The sequence below is a fragment of the Typopeltis vanoorti genome, chromosome 18 (assembly GCF_054136105.1).
Source record: "Typopeltis vanoorti isolate ZY-2024b chromosome 18, IOZ_Tvanoo_1.0, whole genome shotgun sequence".
In the NCBI taxonomy this organism is placed as follows: domain Eukaryota; kingdom Metazoa; phylum Arthropoda; class Arachnida; order Uropygi; family Thelyphonidae; genus Typopeltis; species Typopeltis vanoorti.
Window position 1 is genome coordinate 42543723 of NC_143566.1, and position 24048 is coordinate 42567770.

A 24048-nucleotide genomic window follows, 5' to 3' on the forward strand; every position below is an offset into this window, starting at 1 on the left:
TTTCTCTAAATCCAGAGTAAATTAATAATAAGGTGGTACACCTTTTGGCAACTCATGTAAGTAAATATGACCTTTCCATTGCTTCTGCCTTAGTATCACCACTTCTAGGTCTGCCTCCTACTGACGAGACCTCAATAAAGGTCAAAACCGGTCTGGGTAGTGGCCCTTCCCTTAATGCATAGTATTATACATGTCCGCAAGGAGATGTGCTTTGCATTATGGGAGATATTGAGACAAGGAGTGATGAGAACTTGGTCCACCTTTGCTACGAGCTGCCTCAGTCCTGAACTATTTCAGGCTCAAACTTCGTTTGCCTACACTTGGGTAAAGGATTAAAGTAAATTTATTATACACAAAGTGGATATTAAATCCAACATTATTTCAAAGCCAAATGTTTCTGAATGAAATTTTGCATCACTGAAATGAAGCCTTTTGGCTCTCTCTTTAGTAATTATTCTATTTTTACTTGTTAGAGTATTTTTCAACATCGAAGTAATCTTTTGAGATTTTTACCAACTTTTGTAATATGCCCTCTGAACTTCAACTCTTCTTCTTCTTTCTCCTATCATGGATTTTAAGCAAAATGGCATGTTCTAATCTCATGCCGTCACTTTCTTGGTCTTCTGATTCTTCTTTTTTCAATTTATTTTATATCCATATAGTATTTTTGGCAGTCTGCTATTGTCCATTTGATTTAGATGTTCTAACCATTTTTGTTTATATTTACTTATATAGTGGTTAACTGGTTTTATATTCAGGGATTGTAAAATTTCATCATTTTGTTTTATGGTCCTACTTGGTATATCCAGCTGTTTTTCTGAGAAATTTCATTTCCGCTGTTTAAATCTATTTTTAATTTTTCTTTTTCATGGTCCATGTTTCACTTCCATATATAAGAATGGTTTAGACAGAACATTATATAGTCAGATTCTGGTGTGTTTTTGTACCAGGGATGGCTTAAATATATTATTTATTATGCTGTTTACTTTAACAAAATTTGATAATTTAATGTCTATATCTTTTTCATCTTCATATGATAAGTCATATCCCAGATATTTGAAGGTATTTACTTGTTCTAACATATAATTCTCTATCACTATTTTACTGCTAATTGGTTTTCTCCTTTGAAAGCCATTATTTTTGTCTTTACTTTTGATATTCTCATATTATATATTGTTCTGAAATTGCATTTAATGATTTTACTGATCTCTGTAGATCTTCTTCTGATGTAACTATAATACAATTTAATCATCTACAAATGTCTATCTTTATTTGTATACCAAACGGGTTATGCTGATTCCAGACTGTTATAAATTTATTTGTATACAGGATGATTATAATTAAAGTTTACATTTCAAAGAGTAGTAACTGGATAACTACTTAGAGGAATGATTTAACCACCTTACCGGCCATTGTGGATCAAATACGAATCCTCATAAGCTTCGTATCCATCATATATTTCAATGTAATATCAATGATATTACGATTTTAATACGCACTTCGCATGCATGATAACCTTGATGTCTATAGGCATCTTGGCCAGTAGCGTGGTTAATACTTAACACAATGATGTGTGCAGCAATGGAATTTTATTTTGCACAAAAACTAACATTAGCTCTCAAAACTGCCACTAGGGAAATACATGCCGATGCAACACCGTAGTGGGTAATTCAAAATGTCACAAAACCTAGGGAATGCAAGCAACGTTGTGTGGTTACAACAACATGTTTGATATGCTGTCCTCCATTGTCAGCAATATGCTGAAATCGCAAAATCACATACTCAAAGGCAGAACATAGAGTTTCACTCAAAATGTTGTGGATATGGCAGGTAATCCTGGTCTTGAGGTTCACTAAATTGACTATGTGGCCATGACAGACAATGTCTTTGAGATGTCCCCACAGCCAAAAGTTGCAGGTATTCAGATCTGACGAGCACCAGATCTGATGATTCTGTCCCCAGTAAAATGTGTCTGAAGCAATTGCTTGACAGGTAGGTGGTGATGTGATGGGCACTATCCTGCATAAAAACTGCTGAATCCAGGCAATAATACTCTTGAAGTGTTGGAATCATCTGATTGGCTAAGATAGATGCATATCGCTAGCCATAACAGTGTAGGTAACAAGACCAGCAGGAACAAGCTCCTCAAAAAAGAGAGGTCCAATAATGAATTCCGCTGCAAAACCACACCAAATGTTGACTGACTTTTCAGGGAATGAAGCAGAATTTGTTGCACAATGTGTGGGTTTTTGTAATTGCCCAAATTCTGCAGTTATATGTATTCACAGCACCCTCCAGATGGAATTCATCGGTCCAGAAAATGTTTTATAGCCAGTCATTGTTCAGTTCAATCCAGGAAGAAACTTCAAGGCATATGTTTCTCATGCACCCTGATCAGGATTAAGCAATTGCTGAACACTCTTGCACTTTCACGTATTGTGTGGGCTGACGTGCCATCCAAACCTACTGCTGTATTCACATTGATATTTTTCAATATGCAGAACACCTCCTGTTCAGCTACCTTAATTTCGATATGCATCTCTGTCTCATCAGCAACTGCAAAATCTCCACCCGGATAATATACCTTTTCAAAATGATCGCTTAGCAACTCTATTATTTCTTTTGCCTCTGTCACCTTCCTGCCATCAGCATTGTTTCAAGTAACCATACCATAGTCATTTTTCCTCTTTCTTACTACATCATGAAAAAACACTTTTGGGTTTACTTTGGCCTGCTTAGTTAATTTTCTCTCATAATCTGATTTGGCCTTTCTTACTATACTACAACTCATTCTTCTTGCTTGCACTATGTACTGCTCACAAGTATACTGATCAACTTTTTCTTTATATTCCTTCCACAGTGTTTTGTTGTTGTTTGCAGCTCTTGCTTTATATTTCTAATCATCCACTTAATCCCCAGTTGGTGTATACTCCTGACCATGGGTATACAGTGGGATACCTACGTCTCTCAAACAGTCTCTGACGACTTATCATGCACTACTGACATTCTTTCCTTATACAGGGTGTTCGGGATAAATTTGACATATTTATAATTAATTATATTTTTCCGTAAGTTACATGTATTAACACACACTTCTCTTCATTTAAAAGTTTGGACCCTTCTTCATTCATATACAAGATGTCAGAAAGGATGGATAGCTGGAACCCACCTGAATCATGGAAGAGAATAACTTGTATCATGATGATTCGTGCCCGCCATCAAAATAAGGATATTACGACTGCTGCCCAATGCTCCCTGAATACAGTAAAAACAATCAGGCATGAACTAGAGACTTGCAATGGTGACTACGAGGATGTAGCAAGAAGAAAGATCCCTAGCAGACGATCTGATTGCGTTCGTACAGCAGAATTCCTCGCAAATCTGCAGGAACAGGTGTTGAAGAACCCTGGCATTGGAATTCGGGCTTTGTTCGTGGAGTTGCTAACTGTAGTCAAGCCCTGGATAACAAGGGTAGCCAATGGTAGGCCGTATGTATGGCAGCAGGATTCGGCCCCTTGCCACACCTCTGGGAAAAGTCAAAAATGGTTGTCTGAAAATTTCTACGACTTCACCAGTCCAAATGTTTGGCCTCCAAACTCCCCAGACCTTAACCCCATGGATTATTTTGTATGGGGCGCAGTTGAAAAAGACACCAATCGCACTTCCAGTAATACAAAAGCCCAGATAATGGATAAAATTAAAACAGTTTTTGCGGCCCTTCCCAGGGAGACTGTAGCATCAGCTTGTTCGAGGTTCCGAAGCAGAATTGAAGCTGTGATCGATGCTAATGGTGGTTATTTTGAGTAAATCTTGTTGATAGTATTGTAATTAACTCTGCCTGTAATGTTTTTTTGTCAATTCATTAAATTTAATAGATACAAAGAAGATTTTCTTTTTCCTTACGAAACTGTCAAATTTATCCCGAACACCCTGTATATAGTTTTTCAAGTCATTGCATTGCTCCAAGATGCCTTCTAAGTCTGTCATAATTAGAAGCTTTATAATTCAAAATAAACCTTTCTTTGACAGAGAATTCCACATATTCAGCAACTTCCCAGAACAAGACCACATCGTCACTCTTCCCAACTGGAGGCTGAGTTTCTATCTTGGTTATGGATATATCTTCTGATGCTATTACCAGATTCAACACTCTCACACCCCTGGTCACCTCTATAACATGCTGTTTCAGGTAATTATCCCTTACTGACTATATAAATTCTGCTTTCAACTTGCCATGCCCCATTTCCTCCATCCAGTCTATATCCCCGTAGTTGAAATCTCCCATAAGAATTGCTTGGCTTGCACTCATTGTGCTAATCAGCTCATGCATCGGTGAACAAGGATGCCTTGGTCACTATTTTCCTTGTATGCACTGGTGCCATGAATAAAACTCATTCTAAATGATATCACATATTATTATTATTATTACTGGCACCTCCAGGGAGTCCAAAGACTCATCGAGGGAGGTCATCTATTCTACAACTCTCTGTCTCCACCACTCAATCCACCAACTACACCAATGCCATCTACCTCCCACCACCATTACCAGTATTTTTCACAGACAATCACAAACATCCATGCCCATGGCGGGATTCGAACCTGCAGCCTTTTGGCCGGAGAGCAGATACACTAACCACTCACCACTCGGCCAACCAGGCAGGCATATTAAATTTCACAAACACACACCTTCAATATTACAGTCTAAAATAAGTAAGATATAACCAAAAATAATTACTAATATTCACTAAAACAAAAGACATCTGTAGGATATATCACAAGCTGTGTTACACTATGCTAGTGCTCTCTAAATCATATGCAGCTGAAATTATTTATACTTACTACTTCACACTCATTTTTCTTAATGAGTGTAAGATCTTTCCTACTGTCTAGTGTAAGCATGTGATCAGATGTATCTAGAAATATAGAATAAACATATTATACAAAGAATCAAATTATTGTTAAGAAAGTAAGTAATAAAAACTGAATTATTTGCTAATATTTTTATTCATTACAGAAATCTATAATAACCGTAAGGGCAAAATTCAACTAGTGCACTAGAGGTTTGCAATTCATGAAAGGCATAAAGTATGCTTCATACTTTTCACACGAACGGTTATAAAATGGAAAACAAAAAGCCACTTCAGACATTCCTAAATGTGGTAGTAAGCTGAAACAAAGACCTATTTCTCTATCTAATACTAACTGCAAGATCTTTTTTCATATTAATAAAATCCTTTTCTGTTCCATATCAGCACACTGGGGTGGGCAAGAGGCTGCTATCCATAATTAAAGATGACTATGCTAATACAAATGCCTACATCCTAGTCAATGGGCTCCTTTCTGACGTGCCAATATCAAGTTGACAATTCATATAATGTGCAAGGAATATCAGTTGTTTCAATATATTCCTAATATATTCAATATATCCTAATACCAGTCTTTTTTTTTTTTTTTTTCAGCCAGAATGCGTTCTGGTAAACTTTTAGGACTTTAATGGTCCCTAAACACATATTTTATAAGTATTTCAAAACTAGGGCTGCCTCCATTTTAAATTCTCAGTTATGGTCATTGACAACGTAAAGCAAAGGTCATCTTTGGTTCATCCAATCTAGTGCTGCCATCTTGTGTTGTTGACACTGAACCTCGAAGATCGAAGTTTTCGATTAGAATCTATAGTCAGCCAGAAGTTACAGTAGTTACCAGAAGCGGAACTTCTATGTCAACAAGCATACAAGTAGACTCGCACTTTTACAATGTGGGTGAGTGAGGTTAACATGTTTCATGGAAGTTTCGCGTGATGAATAGTAAAATAACACAATTTTTCTCTTCAGCTTCTGCAACTAAAAGGTTAGACTCGAGAACAGTAAATGTAGTGATGGGGCAAAAACAGACCCATACAAAAACTGGAGGAATAAAACATGTGGCTGCTATGGTTGCTACAACGACTACAATGCTGACTATGATGAGTAAATCACACAAGAAGATCTGCCCAACTGTTGGACACTAGACCAAAAAGCTGGTTTTTGCAACAAAAATGAATGGCTGTTGGTGGAGAATAAAAGCATTGGCTGTAAAATATGTAAGGAAGTAGTTGCAAGTTTGAGAGTAGAAAAGAATAAGTTGATTGAATTATATAGATGCGAACACAGAATGATAAGAAAATAGCTATTTATTACCTTAAACGCTAATATTTCGCTGGTATCATATCCAGCATCTTCAGAGCATACAAATAAAGTTTGTTGTAGCGAGACAACCGCAATCCGGTGTAACAGTGGGATTAGTATGAGTAATTGTAGCATGCAACACAAAGATCGAAGTCCTAATTAGGCACCATCTAAGTTAAAAAAAAAAAAAAAAAAAACAGATATTAATTTGGTCTTAGGATGACTGTCTCCCAAATCTTTGGTAGATTTATACAGCCATACTTGTTGAGGTTTGGAGTATATTTCAGGGCTTCTGTTGATTCCAGGAACAAATTCTTAAAAAATATTTAAAAAATCTGCTTCTGTGCAGTACTTTTGTACTGCACAGAAGCAGATTTTTTCCTATTGATCTTGTGTGCAGGCATATCTAAAGCATGGTCTGCCAGACCCGACCTGCCATAGCAAAAGTGCCGGATATATTTTTTGTGTTCGCCGAGGTGGATGTCCACAGTTCTTCCTGTCTGTCCATAGTAGGCTCGATGACATGAACAGGGCACTTCATAGACTCCTGGATGTGATAAAGGAGAGAATCTGTCCTTAGGTGAATGGATGAGAGTTGCCAATTTCACATAAGGTTTAAATACAGTGCATAGGTGGTGTCTGTTAAGCACCCTAGATATCTTTTCAGATGTGCCTTTAATGTATGGGATGGTGATAGTTATGTTGTAGTCTTCTGTGATAGATAATGGTGGTGGGGGGGATTTTTGGGGAACATTTAGTATTTTATCTATCTTATGGGTTATAGCCATTGATCAGGAAGGTGTGACGCAGGTCAGTCTTATGTCGCAAGTATCCTTAAAACAACTAAAACAACAAGCAGGTGAGAAAGTTCAGCAGTGAGAGCAATGTCATTGGAACAAATTGCTCTAGCTCTATGGGTTGGTGTTTTTAAGATACCATATTGTTGAGAAGGGTGATGGTGTGATTGTTTGTGCAAATATCTCCCAGTATATGTGGGTTTTCTATAAATCGAAAATGATAAGGAACCTTCTGGAAGACGTGTGATCAGTATGTCCAGGAAGGGCAGGCAGTCATTGGCTTCTAGTTCCATTGTAAAGTGGATTTTTGGGTTTTGGCTATTTGGATACACTAAAAATGTATTCAATGTGTCTGGGCCATGTGGCCAAATAGCAAACACATCATCAACATACCATAGCCAGAGACTAGGTTTGAGAATGGCTGTGTTGATAGCTAGCTTTTCCAGATGTTCTATGTAGAAGTTGGCTAAGGGGAATCCCATAACTGTCCCATTTAATTGTTTTTTTATTTTCCCTTTCTATGTAAAATAACCTGCCTGTACTGTGAATTTAAATAGCTGAAATATATCAGGGGGAAATTGTGAATTTAATAAGTTATGCGTTTCAGTTAATGGTATATTCGTGAATAATGAGGTGATATCAAAACTCACCATTAAGTCTGAACTTTTTAAGGTGTGGTTTCCTATAATACTTTTTAGGTGGGTAGAATTTTTAACAAAAGAGGGAAAACTGTTTGTGCAAGTGGCAAGTAGTTTGGCTAAATGTTTAGCAAGTTTATATGTGGGACTGTTTATACTATCTACAATAGGGCATAAAGGTGTACCTTGTGTGTGAATTTTTGGAGCTCCATATATCCTAGGTGTTTTAATGTGGAGGGGGGTTTGAGTTTGTTGACTGTTTCTTTTGGCCAGGAAGTGACTTTGTTCAATAACTTGTACACCTTATTCTTTTTGTGAGTTGATGGGATCTCTATCTGTAATTTGATATGTTGACTGATCTTGAAGAAGTGCATGCATTTCGCTCTCATATTCTATTGCATCCATCACCACAATTGCATTTCCTTTGTCTGATTTGGTTTGGTAATGTGGTTATTATTGTGTAGCTCTTTTAGAGCCATGATTTCTTTACATGGGATATTATTTTTGGGAGGCTTAGAATGGATTAGGATGTTGGCCATGTCTAATCGAATATTATTGGCTATTGTTGGAGGCAGGTTGTATATTCCACGTTCAACAGAAGCCATCATTTGGGCTTTTGGAAGTTCTTGAGGAGTTATGGCAAAATTGTGTCCCCGACTTAATGCACTCGTGGCTTCTTTGGTTAAGGTTACCGATAATAAGTTCACAACGACGTCATTTGGATGTAATTGCAGCGGTTGTGTAGAAATGCATTGTTGGAGGATATTAAATTTCTTCTGGTGCCGGTTTTTAACTTTGGCAAATTCTTTGTTGGCTGTAGAGTCCGAAATGCTATCCAGGATATCCCTTAGTTACGGGTCCAAAATGTTAGATAGCATATCACGTAGTGCACTGATGGAAGAATTTATTTTTGATAGTTCTCAGCGAGTAGCGTATAACAGTTCCTGTAATAGTGCTAAACTCGTTCTTTTATAAATACATTGGGCTTTGGCAGAGTGAAACTTGCTCTTAATTTTTATACAGTTTGGGATCTGTATTAAATTGGTATTTCGGCACCTTTTTAAGAAGGCTAACCTGTTCAGTTGCCGCACCAATTTTACTTTCCCTTACCATATTGTCATGCCTTGCATACGATATCGTCTCCGTGAAGAATACTTAATCATGTGGAAAGGCTTATGTGTTTGTCACACGTGTTGATTGGATTTTAACGGTATAGATGCAAACACAGATTGATAAGAAAATAACTATTTATTAACTTAAATGCTAATACTTCGCTGGTATTATATCCAGCATCTTCAGAGCATACAAAGTTTGTTACAGTAGTGAGACAACTGCAATCCGGTGTGACAGTGGGACTAGTATGAGTTAATTGTAGCGTTTAACACTAAGACTAAAGTCCTAATTAGGCAGCATCTAAGTTATAAAAAAAAAAAAGATATTAATTTGGTCTTAGGATGACTGTCTCCCAAATCTTTAGTAGATTTATACAGCCATACTTGTTGAGGTTTGGAGTATGTTTCAGGACTTCTGTTGATTCCAGGAACAACCTCTCTGACTTGTAAAAGCTTCTGTGCAGTACTTTTGTTTTTTTCCAATTGATCCTGTGTGCAGGAGTATCCAAAGCATTGTCTGCCAGACCCGATTTGCCATAGCGAAAGTGCTGGATATATATATATATATATATATATATTTTAACTTAGATGGTGCCTAATTAGGACTTTAGTCTTTGTGTTGCACACTACAATTACTCATACTAGTCCCACTGTTACACTGGATCGCGGTTGTCTCGCTACTGTAACAAACTTTGTTTGTATGCGCTGAAGATGTTGGATATAATACCAGTGAAATATTAGCATTTAAGTTAATAAATAGTTATTTTCTTATTAACCTGTGTTTGCATCTATACCGTTAAAATCCAATCAACATGTGTGACAAACACATAAGCCTTTCAACATGATTAGGAATAATCAAGGTATGAATATTTCAAAGCCATGGGCAAATATTCAAATTTCTCATTATTGTAGGAATAAAAAACAGCAAATGACTTCACTACATAAAAAAATTCACGATCATAAGAACAGTTCAGCTCACATTGTTGCAACTAAAATTATAGAACCTGCAAAAAAACAAAAACTGGAGATAGCTTATTCAAAAAGTATTTGAACATGAGAAAGAAGTCACTTGTAGAATCTTCAGAACAGCACACAAAGTTGCAAAGAAAACCCAGGTTTTCAATGACTTTGAATCAGAAATTGACCTCCAAGAATTGAATGGCAGTGACATGGGTTGAATTTTACATTCTACAAATGCTTGTATCAATATAACAAATCATATTGGAACCGAAATGACAAAAATCCTTTTTAAAAAAATAATAGAGTCAAACTGTGAGATTTCCCTTTGGATTAACAAAAGCACCACAATTAGTCAGTTGTCATCATTAATAATATATGTACACACGATGAGCAACACACAAATATTTTTATTGACATTGTAGAGTTAGAAAATGTATCTGCACAAGGTATTTTCCATAGCTTGATGAATACTCTTAATGAATTGGGATTTCATGATGATCATTTGAAGAAAATTCTTGTTGCCATTGCCTATGATGGAGTAGCCGTGATGTTGGGTATGAAAAAAGGAGTAGTGGCTTTGATTAAGGGAAGTTATCCTCACATTTTGATTTGGTATTGTGCCAACCATAGACTCAAGCTCTCTGTTGGTGATGTTGTAAAAAAAGACTTCCCAGAAGAAATCAATCATTTCAAGTCATTTCTTAACAAACTTGACTATCTCTATCACCAGTCACCCAAAATTGTCAGAGAACTAGGCAAAGTAGCTGAAGATCTTGACAAGGAAGTAGCTGAAGATCTTCAAAGTTGGAAGAGTTTTAAGTACATGTTGGGTGGTTTCTAGTTCCACGGTGTGGAAAGATTATGAAACACTTGTGGCTCATTTTACAGCAGCAAAACAAGATGAAAATAGAGACAAGGCTGAAAGAGTAATGTATGAAGGCCTTTTGAAGAAAATAAGTGTTGATTTTGTTTTGGATCTTGGATTGATGTATGATGCTCTCCAAGAATTGTCAGAGCTTAGTGTTGAACTGCAAGCAAGGGATATTACACTCTACAAAGCTCATAGCAGTATATCAAGGCAGATTCGGTTGTTTGAAGACAGGAAAGTCAATTGCATGCCTTTTTATCATGAAGCTGTACAAGCAGTTGAAAATCTGAACTTTAAAGGAGTGAATTTGGAGAAAAGGGCAACCAGTTGATCAACAAATGTGAATCGTTCTCTTGATCACACAAAATTTTACGACTGCTTGAAACAATGAATGGAAAATCGCCTTCTATCTGCAGAAGAGATGCAAATTCCAGAATGGACAAAATTGTTGTATCCAGAATGTTGGCCAGATGGTACTGAGAGAAATGTTACTTTCGGTGAGGCTGAAGTGGAGAGTTTGTGTAAGAGGCTAAGAATTCCAGAACGACAGGTTGTTAGAGGTTTTCGTGAATTCCTGACAGAGAAGAAAATGCCTGCTGCACTATTGCAGTTAATAAACATTATCAACAGCATCCCCATTTCTACTGGTGAATGTAAGCATGGCTTTTCCCAGATGAACCTGATTATCAAGCCGACAAGAGCTTCTCTACAAATGGAGACCATGAGTACACTGATGTTCATCAAGCTGGTTGGGCCTCCTCTGCATGTTTTTCAACCTTTACCATGCGTCAATTCCTGGTTCCTGAAAGACAGGAATCTAGCAACAGACACAACGAGTAAGGAACAAACTCATGAAGATGGCAACACCAGTGTGATGAGCACAATTTGGAAGCTATTGTAAAAATTAAGGTATTTTTTAAAACTTTTTTTCACCTTTGCTTTAATGTTTTATTTCCATTTGATATATATAATATCCATTTGTCAAAACTAAAAGCACGAGAGCTTCAAAGGCCTGGTATGTTTTGATTTTCTTGTGTTATGAGATGAGATGGTAGAGTTCCAGTAAACTTATATTTAGAAAACAAGCCCTGCCTAATACTTTATTTTCCATAAAGGAAAATAAAGTATTATGATAGGCAGATGAAATAATAGCCACTCTGAGGGATAATGATTCAATATACATATTTTTTTTTAGTATTTTAGAAAAATTCAGCATAGTCAACAAACTAATTACCAGTGCTAACAAGATGAAATTAAAAATTAAATGGGATATCAGAGGCATTCCCTCTGAACTTATTCCTAAAAGAGAACCTCGCACCATACTTATAATTCCCTTTTCCACCTCTCCAATACTCTACCAGTTCAAGAACTTATACATATCAAAAGGCACCAAAACCTTAAAACACTGGAAAATTTTGACACTTTCTTTTTCTTCAAAATCCACAGTATTTAAACCATAACCTGCTATCTCATAACTATACATAATGTTACAAATAACACAAATATAGCACTTACAAAAAAAAAAAAAAGTTATATAGTAAACCTGTGGAATTTGTTTGGTTCAGCCAGTACAAAGAAATTAAAAATGAATTTTTTCGACTATCAAAGAAACATTGAGGCTTCAAGCTTTCAGCATTAAAATTCTACTATTTAAGCAATACAGCCTCAAATATCCATAAAATATTACAGAACAATCAAACATGTGCAGACTTTCTCTAGTACTGTGTAGGGTATCATCTGTTGCTATTTTCAATAAATGATTACAATGGCCAATTTGCTTAGATTATTATTATCTGAGATGTGTTAGTGCTTAACTTTGAGAACCCTCCATCATTCCAGAACAGACATTTTATTATTATTATGATGATGATGATTATGATTCAGGCCTCCATGGAGTCAGAAGACTCATCAGAAGGCCCATCCTAGAAAACACTAAACTTATCATACCACTTCTTGAACTCATTGACTGTTTATACTCTCACACTTCTATCAGGAAATGCATTCCACGGTTAAACCACCTTTCCATGCAAAGAAACCACTCCTCACTCTCTTGCTCACAACTTCTTTTCTTAACTTCCTGGGATGGGCTGATCGGGAAGTCTCCAGGTTTATTACTACCTGGTTCGGTCCCATGTACTAACCAGCAGATGGCCTGCAGAACCATTTCACTCCTCTACCCTCGAATGGGGGGAGGGTCCGAGCCCCCCCCCCCCCACAGTGAGAATAATGTCTTTGAGAGTACCACTTTCACTGCATGTGGGAAGAGTGGGGGGGGGGGGGAAAGAAACCAGAACTCTTGTTCTAGCGACCTTCAGGTCTCTAATAAGCAAGTGGTGGTATTTCACTGGGTGATTTCACTTCTTTAAATACTGTATTCAGAATATCATAGATGTTCTCTGAATTTGTCCAATCATTACGGAAGGCTGGAAAATTCAGGGACTATAGAGGAATAAATAAAACTAAATCTGCTAATGTCTTTTATTCCCCTACAGGGAGCAGGTGAGGCTGTTTTAGTCTGACCTGCTCAATCGAGGGGGCAGCTCAATCTTTATCAGTAGCCAATCAGATATAGCTGGCAATACTATCAGTAATTATTGGTCAGGATAAGTGCTTGGGAAATTGTAAAGGAAAATTTGTTAGCAGCAATAGAAAGCTATATTCCATGAGTGAAGAAGTGGACACAATTTGGTGTAGGGTGGATGACAAACAATATCAAACAGGAACTGCAGGTGAAAAAGAGATTATGGAAGAGATATAAGGAGAGGGGTGGAAAGCTGATGCACAAAAAATATAAGACACAGGCATGGAGAGTGACTAGTATGGTGAGGAAGGCAAAACTGGAACAAGGAGGTTGGCACTAAAATCCAAAGAAAATCCTAGGGAATTTCTCCTTCCAGTGGAAGGAGAAATGATTGTGGAAGAATAACATTGCGGGATAAAAATGGGAATAGAGTGACTGATGCAAAAGACATAGTGGAGTTTTGATGAGCACGTTACTGGAGTATTTCATCCTGGAGAAGAAGGTTTTAAAACTAGAGAGATAGGACAGTTCAAGGTTTAGAGGTGCAAGAGGAGAGTGTGTTCCAAATACTGAACATTCTGGATGTCAGTAAAGCTGTGGGACTGGAAGGTATTTTACCGTGGGTTTTGAGAGAATGTGCTAAAGAACTGACAGCTCCGTTGACCTGGCTCTTCAATAAAAGTCTAGCTGGGAAAGGTACCCAAGGAAATGGAAGGAAGGTAAGATAGTGCCATTGCTTAAGGGCAGTAGCAGACTGGAAGTGTCTAATTACAGGCCAGTTTGCGTGTCATCAGTAGTTGTTAAGGTCTTGGAGAAATTAGTGAGGGACTATATACAGCATTGGGCAGATGAGGGTAATGTTATCTATGAGAGTCAACATGGATTTGTTAAGGGGCATTTGTTTTAGTAATATGATTGCCTTTTATAATAAAGTGACAAGGGCAGTTGATGAGGGAAAGGCATATACTGCCATTTTTTTGGATTTTGCAATGGCATTTGACAAGGAGCCATATGATAAGCTGATAATTAAGTTGCAGCACATGGGTTTAAATGTCGGGTTAGTCAACTGGATTCAGGATTGGCTGTCTGATAGGTAACAGAGAGTTGTGTATGGCTGGGCAATATCAAGGAAGCAGAAGGTTACAGTGGGGTTCCATGGGACTCAGTATTAGGACCTGTATTGTTTAACCTTTATATCAATGACATTGTCAATGGATTGCAAGGGGATATTCATTTGTTTGCAGATGATGTGAAGCTGGGAAGGGTTATCAGTAATAGTGCAGATGTGGCAGCCCTGCAAGAGGATTTGAATAAACTGGACAGATGTGCAAATGAATGGGGGTATCAGTTTAATGCATGTAAAAATGTAGTCTTGAAGTTTGGGATATATCGATTGGAGGCTGAATACTCAATAGGAGGAGATATACTAGAGGAAATAGGGGAGAGAAGAGATCTGGGGTTGATGATTGATACAAAATTGAAATTTAGGAAGCATACTGCAAAGGTGGTGAAGGTAACCTAGAGGATTGCTGCAATACTAAGAAGTACTCTGACCTGCAGAGATAAAAGAGTTATCATTCTGTTGCATGATAACAGATTGATAAATGTTGTCCTAATCAGACCACACTTAGACTATTGTTCTCAAATTTGGTCCCCAGGATTTGAAGGGGATAAATTAATTGTGGAAAGGGTACTGAGGCAGATAACAAAGATGGTTTCAGAACTGTACAATGTTAGTTATGAGGATCGGCTGAGGGAATGGACAGCAGAGTTTGGTGAATAGAAGAAGGAGAGGTGATATGATCGAGACTTTTAAACTGTTGAGTGGCAGTTACAAGGTGGACACTGGGTGGTTCTTTCACTTGGTGGAACAGTTGAAAGGAGCAATGACAAGGGGCCATCCCTAGAAGTTACGGAAGGAAGCTGTGAGCGAGAGAGTAAGGAATGGTTTCTTTGCATGGAGGGTAGTTGAACCATGGAATGCATTGCCTGATAGAGTGGTTAGAGCAAGAACAGTCAATGAATTCAAGGAGTGGTATGAAAGACTTTGTGTTTCCTAAGAAGGATCTCCCATGATGAGTCTCTTGACCCAAGGAGGCCTGAATAATAATAATAATAATTATACATGCCATCTGGTGAAGAGAGGTAGCTGACAAGTGCTGCCATCTTGTGGTTCCTAATCCTAGCACTATATTTATTGTCTGATATAGAGTGGATTCTAAGGGTGATTTTCTTGAGTTTACAGGATAAAAACCTGAGTTTCTGGGAAGAAAAAACCCTGTTTGTGCATGCCAGAGATTGACTAATTTGGAAAGTGGCCAAAAAAAAAAGGTTAGAAAAAGTCCCTCTAGTTGGCAACTAATTTTTTTTTATATTTTTTATGGGGAACCCATCCATGAGAGGTTAGTCAACCTATAGTATGCTAGTATCGTGGATGGGCAAGAAGGCAGACTCTTCCAAAGGGCAGCAGTGGAAGGGATGAACAAAAAGGAGGAAAAATTTGTTCTATGAGTTTGGAGAAGCACTGTGGGAGAGTGTTGGTTAGTTACTGTGGATTTGAACTGATTTGACAGAAAGTGCTGGTATTATTGATGCTATTTCTCATGAATAATGGTCATTACAAGTATTTGTAAAATGCAAGCAGCAGAAATTGAGCATCTGTGTGAAAGTGAGTGAAGTATATCAGCCAGTGTGAGATGATTGATTAGTCTGACTGCCCTTATCTGCATAGGGTCCAGTATCTTTAGGAGATCTTGGGGGAGCACCACCCCAGATATGGGAGCAATATTCAATGGTTTGATGGATTTGTGATTTGCATAAAGTTAGAAGTTGTTTGGAATTGAAGTAATGCCTTGAGTGAAAAAGGAAACCTAAATTTTTGGAGGCAGAGAAGGCAGTATTTTTAATATGTTTGTGCCAAGAGAGATGTGAGGTTAGTGTTATCCCAAGAAGATAAATCTCATCATGCATGGGATTTAGGTGTTATCAAAAGTAAGGCTGGAAGAGAAGGGTTCTTTTTTTTTGTGTGATATAAGACAAAGCTGTGTTTTTCTTGCATTGAAATTGAGAAGATTATCCAAACCTCACTGATGAATGTTTTGGAGATCTGTATTTAAGGTAGTAGTAGTTAGGGCTATGGAGACTGTGGTGATTTGTGCATTGTGAGTTTGTCAAATGAAAGGGAGGAATGCAATGCTGTCATCAGAAACTATGTACTGGGATAGTAGTCTGTTGTAGTAATATATAAATTTATATATAGAAGGAATAGAGTAGGTGAGAGAACAGAGCATTGTGGAACCCCTGCATTGGTTGTATACTTAGAAGATAAATAACTTTGATATCACCCGAAGTGAGCATGCAGTCAGAAATCTGGCAGTTCAAGTGCAGAAGTCAGAAGTAGATCAAATGATGCGAGTTTCCTTAATAGGCCATAGTGCCCAGTTAAAGGCCTTGGAGATATCAAGGGCAACCATTTGACTAGCCAAACTTTTCTATGGTATTTGTTCAGATGTGGGTGACATAAGTGAGTAAATTACCTGTTGACTGATAGTGATGGAACCCATATTGGTGGGCATTTATTAGCTAAGAAACTTTATGATAGAATAGCAGTTGGTGCTGATATCTCTTTCCATTACTTTGGAAAGAACTGGAGTAAGAGAAATTGGACAGTAGTTTGAGGGTATTGATTTGTCTCTCTTTTTATGGATAGGCTGAATATTAGCTAATTTCCATACTTTAGGGTAGATACCAGTAGAATAAGAGAGTGTAAAAAGACCTTACACAAATAATGCACGTGCCTACCACAATAGCAGACAATTCTAACTCCTCTCCAAATACCTTGGACCTCTTCCTCACTAGTGACCCATCCAAGTACACTATTAATGTACTGTCCCCTAGGTAGGTGAAACTGCAATCTCATGCTGATCTCTTCTCCTATGAAAGAACACAAATCTCTTTTTGGTGAAAGGACACACTGGGCATTGAGTGTAGAGTTCATGGGATAGTTGGAGGATATTTACCAAAATAAGCAGTACAAGAATTGGAAGAGAAGTAAGAAGCCAGGAGATCAGCTTTTTCTGTGGGTGATGATGCAACAGAGTCATCAGAAAGCAACAGCAGTGAGAGTAGTGTTGGGCAGAAGTTGCAACCAATGGCTTTGGCTAGAGACCAGAATGCATGACTGCAATGTGGACAGGATACAAGTTTCCTGCTTTTAGTTATTTCAAAGTCATTTTTTGACTTGTGAATAGTTTTCTTGCAACTATTCTGGGCTGTGGTATACACAGTATAGATGGATGGACTTTTGGATGCAAACCAGTTACAGTATGCTCAATTCTTCTCTTGTACAGCTTTGGCACACCTCTGGGAGAATTAAGGCTTAGATAGGAGACAGGAACTTAGGGAAGAATGAGGAATATATGTTTCCATGCCGATATGAATTATTTCAGTGATACGTTCAGCACATAGGTTTGGGGTCAGATGGCTAGAAGCAAATCCATTCAAGGAAATGTGGCATAGTAGTTGCATAGATCATCCCACTTGACTTTCTTGTAATGCCAAATGATGTGCAGATGCAAATGATTGTGTTTGTGTTGTTTCATACAGAGAAGAGATCAGCATGAGATTGTGGTCTCAGCTATCTAGGGGACAGAATACATTAATGGCATACTTGGAAGGGTCACGTGAGGAAGAGGTCCAAGGTATTTGGAGAGAGGTTAGGATTGTCTGCTATTGTGGTAGGCATGTGCATTATTTGTGTAAGGATAATGGTTGGCAAATGATTTCTCTCTACATGCTTGGTCTATATAAATGGAGTAGGTGAGCCAGATGGCGTTGTGAATATTAAAGTCTCAAAGGAAAATAACCTCACTATTAGAAAAGTTGGATTCAGGAATATATAGACTTTTAAGGAAAGGAAATCAAAAAGTTCAGAATGGTTTGTAGCATTAGGGGAACGGCAGAGACAGCAAACGAATTTGATGGAATGGGTTACAGACAGATTTTCAAACAGAGTAAGTCAAAATTGGAAGATTCCAGGTTGAGTACTCTTTGACATGATATGTCAGAGCAAACATATTCACAAACCCCACCTTTGGGGCAAAAGGAGTCAAAGAGTGTGTAACTGGGAAAGTCGAGGTGAGTAGTGTTTGGGGAGTGAAATTTGGGTTTCTGTGGAAAAATAAGTAGGTTTTTGTAGACTGGAAATGGAAAAAGACTTCCACTGAGGTTTGAAAGGAGGCCACATATATTGGTGTAGTGTACTAGGAAGGTTCTGCAAGGTTTGCTGTTGACTGCATCAGTCACACATGTTCCATATCCAGTGATACAGTTTGAATTTTCAAGCTGGATGGTAGTAGGACTGGATTTTTGCATTAGTACTCCTTTTTTTATAGTTAATTGTCCATGTGTTGTCTCCACTCAGTCACTTTTCTTCCAGTTGGTGCTGTAATTTTCTAATCTGTTCCTGCTGTGCATAGGTGAAATCCGGCAAGGCTCATATAGTGACACACTGGTGGTGTGTTCTGACATGTTCATGTCAGGAATTTAAATTTGCATCGTTCAGAGAGTTCACAGATGTCATCGGTTAGTGTTGCATCTGTTTTAGAATGAAAATTCACTACAATGGTGTTGTAATTTTTTATTCTTGGACTGACATGGCAATGAGACTGTGAAGTTTGTTGGCATTTTCAGTGGTGGATACATTAACATCAAGTTGTTAACTGTGAATCTCTTCCAGCCTTTATTCTGGTGAGTTGATTTTAAACGAGAAAGTATTATTATTATTATTATTACATGACTCCTCCACGGACTCATTGCAGGAGGGCACTCTACTCTACTTTGCTAAATACATCTCACCCTCTCCACTAATTCTAATTCTCCTACTACGACACTACTACCATCAACACCATCTACTGCCCATCATCACCAACAACAGTATTTTTTGTCTGTAAATTGCATGTATTCTGAAGGCCGATTTGTCTGTACATAGGATGAAAAACCCAAGTTTCCAGTAGAAAAAACCGTACCACCTGCATATGAGATTATCTAACTCACCTTCAATCGAAAAAATTCATATAAGGATTCCCCTCATCATGACAAGAATCGAACCCAGGTCTTTTCTAATTGAAAGGGCGCAATGTTACGTTGTTCTTCCAATTGTGCTACGGATACATCAAACACTATTGTTAAGCATAATAAGTCACTGTTCTAGGCTGTTAATGCACTCTCTGAAATTTAGAAACTGTTTAATGGAAGGGAGGCACAACAGACAAAAGAATGGCTGGCTGAGGTTGATTAGGAGTTTTGCCACTGATTCTTCAAACTTTGTGCAATTAGAGTCCAAACATCGGCAGCAAAATTCATCCAGACTACAATTGAACTTAGGTCACCATTCTTCAAGAGGATTAGTGTTGAGGAAGCACATGCCACTTCCTTGAGCTACACAGGTTCCACAGAAGAAAATTTGTGCAAAATTAAAATAATGTACAAAAAAAAAATAAAATAATAAATATTATTATTATTTCTCAGGCATCTCCAGGGAGCCAAAGATTCACTCCAATCATTGCATGCCCAATAACTATCATACCTCTCCTTGAACTTGTTCACTGAAGAAACACTCACAACTACCTCTGGCAGCCAATTCCATCCATTCACAACTTTCCAGGAAAAAAAAAAAAGTCCTAAAACCTTTACTAACCACACCTCATATAATTTCCAGGGATGACCCCCTCGTTCTCTCACTGCCATGTAATAAAAAAAGTGAGGTGCAATTCTAGCTCACCTCCTCATGGTGCACTCTGGATAATGCTAAAGAGCTAGAGTGACTTGGCAACCAGACTATCTTCTCGATCTCCTGGTTACGGCACACATGAACTCAAACACACGAATTAGCTCTCTTAAGGGCAAGATGACTAGAAATATTGGACCTGTTGTAGAAATTTTCCAAATTAATGTTGAGGGTATATGTAGAACAAAATGTGAATACATCTCAAATATTTTATATGTCAATATTTTATATGTCAACAATATGTCCACCTATGTACGTAGTACTCTAGAAGATTACCACCTCATTACAACCAACACTGTCAGCAGTGTGCATCTGATAACAACCAAGATAGGGAATATAACCATTACCAATGTGTATTACCCCCCCCCCCCAATCCTCTTGTGGCCTCCACAAGTTCTATCAGTGCACAACTACCCAGCGTTGCATGTTGGTGACCTCAACAATCGCCAAATGTTTCAGAAATATGCTTCCAACAATGAATGTGGAGAGACTTTGACTGAATAGGCAAAAATTCACAACATGTACCTAATTTTCGGTGCAAAAGACAGATCTTCCTTCAGGTCAGTAGCATGGAACAGGGAGTACAACCCTGACCTCTGCTTCATCACTCAAGACAATAATGGACAACCATTACCTACATCGAGAAGAGTTCTCTGCAACTTCCTGTGAAGCTAACATAGACCAGTTATATTAGAGGTAGGTCTGCAGATACCCCTTGTCAGATCCATCCAATATCCCCACTGGAACTTCCAGAAAGCTGACTGGGATACATTTGCTGCCTATCTTCAAAAATATGTCCGTTGGATTCTTCCAACTAGCAATAATTACAAAAGATTCATGGGAGCTGTTTTAGCTGTAGGTAAGAAGATCATACCAAGAGGCTTCTTCAAGGAGTATATCCCTGGATGGGATGATGATAGTAATAGCATGTATCAAGAATACATAGTGTGCGTGACCCTGACATTGCAGATGAACTCATTCACAGCCTTGACACCAACCAACAGAAGAAATAGACTGCGACAGTAGAAAGACTCAATTTTAGGCACTCCAGTGGAAAAGCATGGAGCCCTCTAAGAAAACTAGGTGGTGGCACCCTGACTGTCCGAGAACAATCAGCTATTTCTCCTAACCAACATGTGTCATATATTGTCAACACATCAAGATATACTGCCAAGGACAAAGAGCACACTCTTCAAATAAAAAGAGAACTTACATATTTGAAAAATAACAGACAATCAGACCCTTTATATTTGTGACCTTTCACTCTTGAAGATATTAACACTGCTCTAATGGATATGAAACCAGGCAAGGCTCCAGGTTTTGATGGAATTCATCCTGATTTCTTGTTTAAGCCAGGCCAAAAAGCTCGACAGTGGTTGGCTTGCATCTTCTCTGAAGAAGAGTTTAAGAGGACAAAAATTATCCCCATCTTAAAACCAGGAAAACCAACAACAAACCAGAAAATTACCGACAATCGCCCTGTTTAGTGTCTGTTATGTTATAAGCTTCTAGAAAGGCTTATCCTCAATAGAATTGTCCCTAAGATAATAGAACAGGTCCAAGTAGAATAGGCTGGATTCAGACATAAACGAAGCTGCTGTGATCAGGTTCTGTCACTCACTATACACATATAAAGGCAGGCTACCAACAATGCCTGAAAACAGCTGTAGCTTTGTAGACCTTACTGCAGCTTATGATACAGTCTGGAGGCAAGGTGATATCTGCAAGTTACTCTGTGCAGTCCCATACAGAACAATAGCTAAATTAATTGAAAACATGTTAAGTAACCACTTGTTCCAAGTATACAAGGGTGGTCTGAAAAGTTCTCAACCTCGACCATAGATGGCAACACTACAACAAGATTTTTTTTTTCTATTAAGTTGGTACATCTGTCATAAGCATCCATGCGAAATTGCAATTCATTCTATTGAGTAGTTTGTTTTATACAGCTGTCTGAAGCAAAAGTGTTGTCTGTATTCCTTGAAATGATAAAATTGAGTATAGCACGGTTATAAAATTCTTTGTAAAAGAAGGTTTAACGCTAAAAGAAATTCATTCGAAGTTCATAAAAATTTATGGGTACTCATCTTCATTTTTCACAATTAAGCAATGGGATGCCGAGTTTAAATGTGGCAGTACCAGCCTTGAAGATCATCCATGTGAAGGATGTCCAAAAAGTGTAACAACACCAGAAATCATCGATCAAGTGCACGATATGGTAGTGAATGACCGATGAGTCAAAATACATGAAACTGCTGAGACTATAGGCATTTCAAAAGAATGTGTAGGATATATTTTAAATGAAGAATTGCAAATGAAAAAGCTTTGTGCAAGATGGGTGCTGCGCTTGCTCACCTTGTGCTATGCAGATCAAAAAAGCACTTGCATGAAAATCTCTGAACAGTGCTTGGAGCGTTTTAACAAGAATAAAACTGATTTTGTGCATCGATTTCTTACTATGGATGAGACTTAGATTCACCAGAATCCAAACAGCAGTCAAAACAGTGGACAGAAGCCAGTTGTTCAGTGCCAAAAAAGACAAAGTCGTTTCCATCAGCAGAAAACCTCCAAGATTCATCCCAGCTCTACCAGGAAAATTGCTGTACAAGTTTCCATCAGACAAAACCTGAAGACGGAACCCGAGCTTCCTGAACTCATACACCCAAAATCTCGGGAAGAGGTACAAATAGCCTTAAAACTTACCAAGAATGGCAAAGCTGCAGGAGTGGATGGTATAATCCCTGAGTTCCTAAAACATCTTGGTCAACATGGCCAAACATGGCTGGCTGCCCTTTTCTCAGAAATCATCATGACTGGTAAATTACCAAAGCTGTGGCGGGAAGCCAAAATAATTGAAGTGCCAAATGAAGTGAAAAACCTACGACCTATCTCTTTGCTTTGCACCATCTTTAAGCTCTTTGAAAGAATTCTCCTTAAAAGAATTTCACCACTCATTGAAAGAGCACTCCCGACTGAACAAGCTGGCTTCAGGCCAAGAAGAAGTTGCTGTAACCAGGTTCTGGCCCTGACAACTCAAATTGAAGCAGGCTTCCAGAAGAAACTTAAATCTGAAGCCATTTTCATTGACCTAACATCTGCTTATGACACTGTATGGATCAGGGGCCTCCTCCTAAAACTAGGAAATATTATAAAATGTAAAAAAACTCTACAACTTTTTGTATCTATTCTCTCCAACAGAAAGATCCGGGTCCATATTGGCGGAAAAAAGAGCAGGCTCAGATTCCTTCACAATGGTCTTCCTCAGGGCTCTGTGCTATCCCCTATACTTTTTAAAATGTATGTGTATGATCTACCTCATACCAGATCAAGCAAGTTTATGTATGCTGATGGCCTAGCGATCTTACATCAATCCACCTCCTTTACCAACTTAGAATCAACCTTGAATACAGACCTGAACACTCTGGAAGAGTACTTTAAGCAGTGGTACTTGAAGTCAAATCAAATGAAAACAGTGTCCTCAGTATTTCACCTGTACAATGCAGAGGCAAATCAACAACTCAACCTTTCTTTCTGTGGAAAAATGGTAGAACACGAGCCTCACCCAAAATACCTTGGAGTGAGCCTGGACAGAAGCCTAATCTATAAAAGGCACATCATCAACCTCTCCAATAAAATTAAAACCAGAAATAACATCATTTCAAGACTTGTTGGAACAACCTGGGGTTGTGGTGCAGAAGTCCTAAGGTTGCGTGCACTAGCCCTCGCATTCTCTGCAGCAGAATATTGTGCCCCTGTCTGAGAAAGAAGTACACACACTAACATTATCGACACCCAGCTGACCTCTACTATGTGCACAATTAGTGGGACAGTGAGAAGCACACCTCTCTCCTGGCTGCTTGTTCTATCTAACACTGCTCCACCACACATACGGAGACAAGCCTCGATTAAGGAATTTAATAAGCAATGTGCAACCCACTCCTACCAGACTCTCATAAATCTACCTAGTCTTCGTCTCAAATCTAGAAGGCCTTTCTGGTCCATGGACAAACTCTATTCAGCTGCGCTGCCATCAATATCTGACATACGGAGAGAATACTGATCCAACAATCTCCCAACAAACGGCTTCCTGGTAGAAGATCCCTGTGCTTCGCAGCCTGGTTTTGGTCTTCCTAGGAAGATTTGGTCATCCATAAACAGGATCAGAACTAGTCAGGGCAGATGTGGCTATCTTCTCCATAAA

General features: G+C 38.3%; 1 protein-coding gene across 10 annotated transcripts in view; it reads right to left on the bottom strand.

Annotated features, from left to right (window-relative positions):
- The window catches only part of LOC150096616 (ranBP-type and C3HC4-type zinc finger-containing protein 1-like), a 333124-nt gene that overhangs the window by 205070 nt on the left and 104006 nt on the right, over positions 1–24048 (bottom strand). For all 10 annotated transcript variants that reach the window (XR_016549851.1, XM_090408566.1, XM_090408567.1 and 7 more), the window contains one exon: positions 4840–4913. Coding sequence is in view for 9 of the 10 variants with exons in the window: in XM_090408566.1 (XP_090264692.1) it covers positions 4840–4913 (74 nt within the window). In the remaining variant the exon portion in view is untranslated. The remainder of the gene's footprint in view (positions 1–4839; positions 4914–24048) is intronic.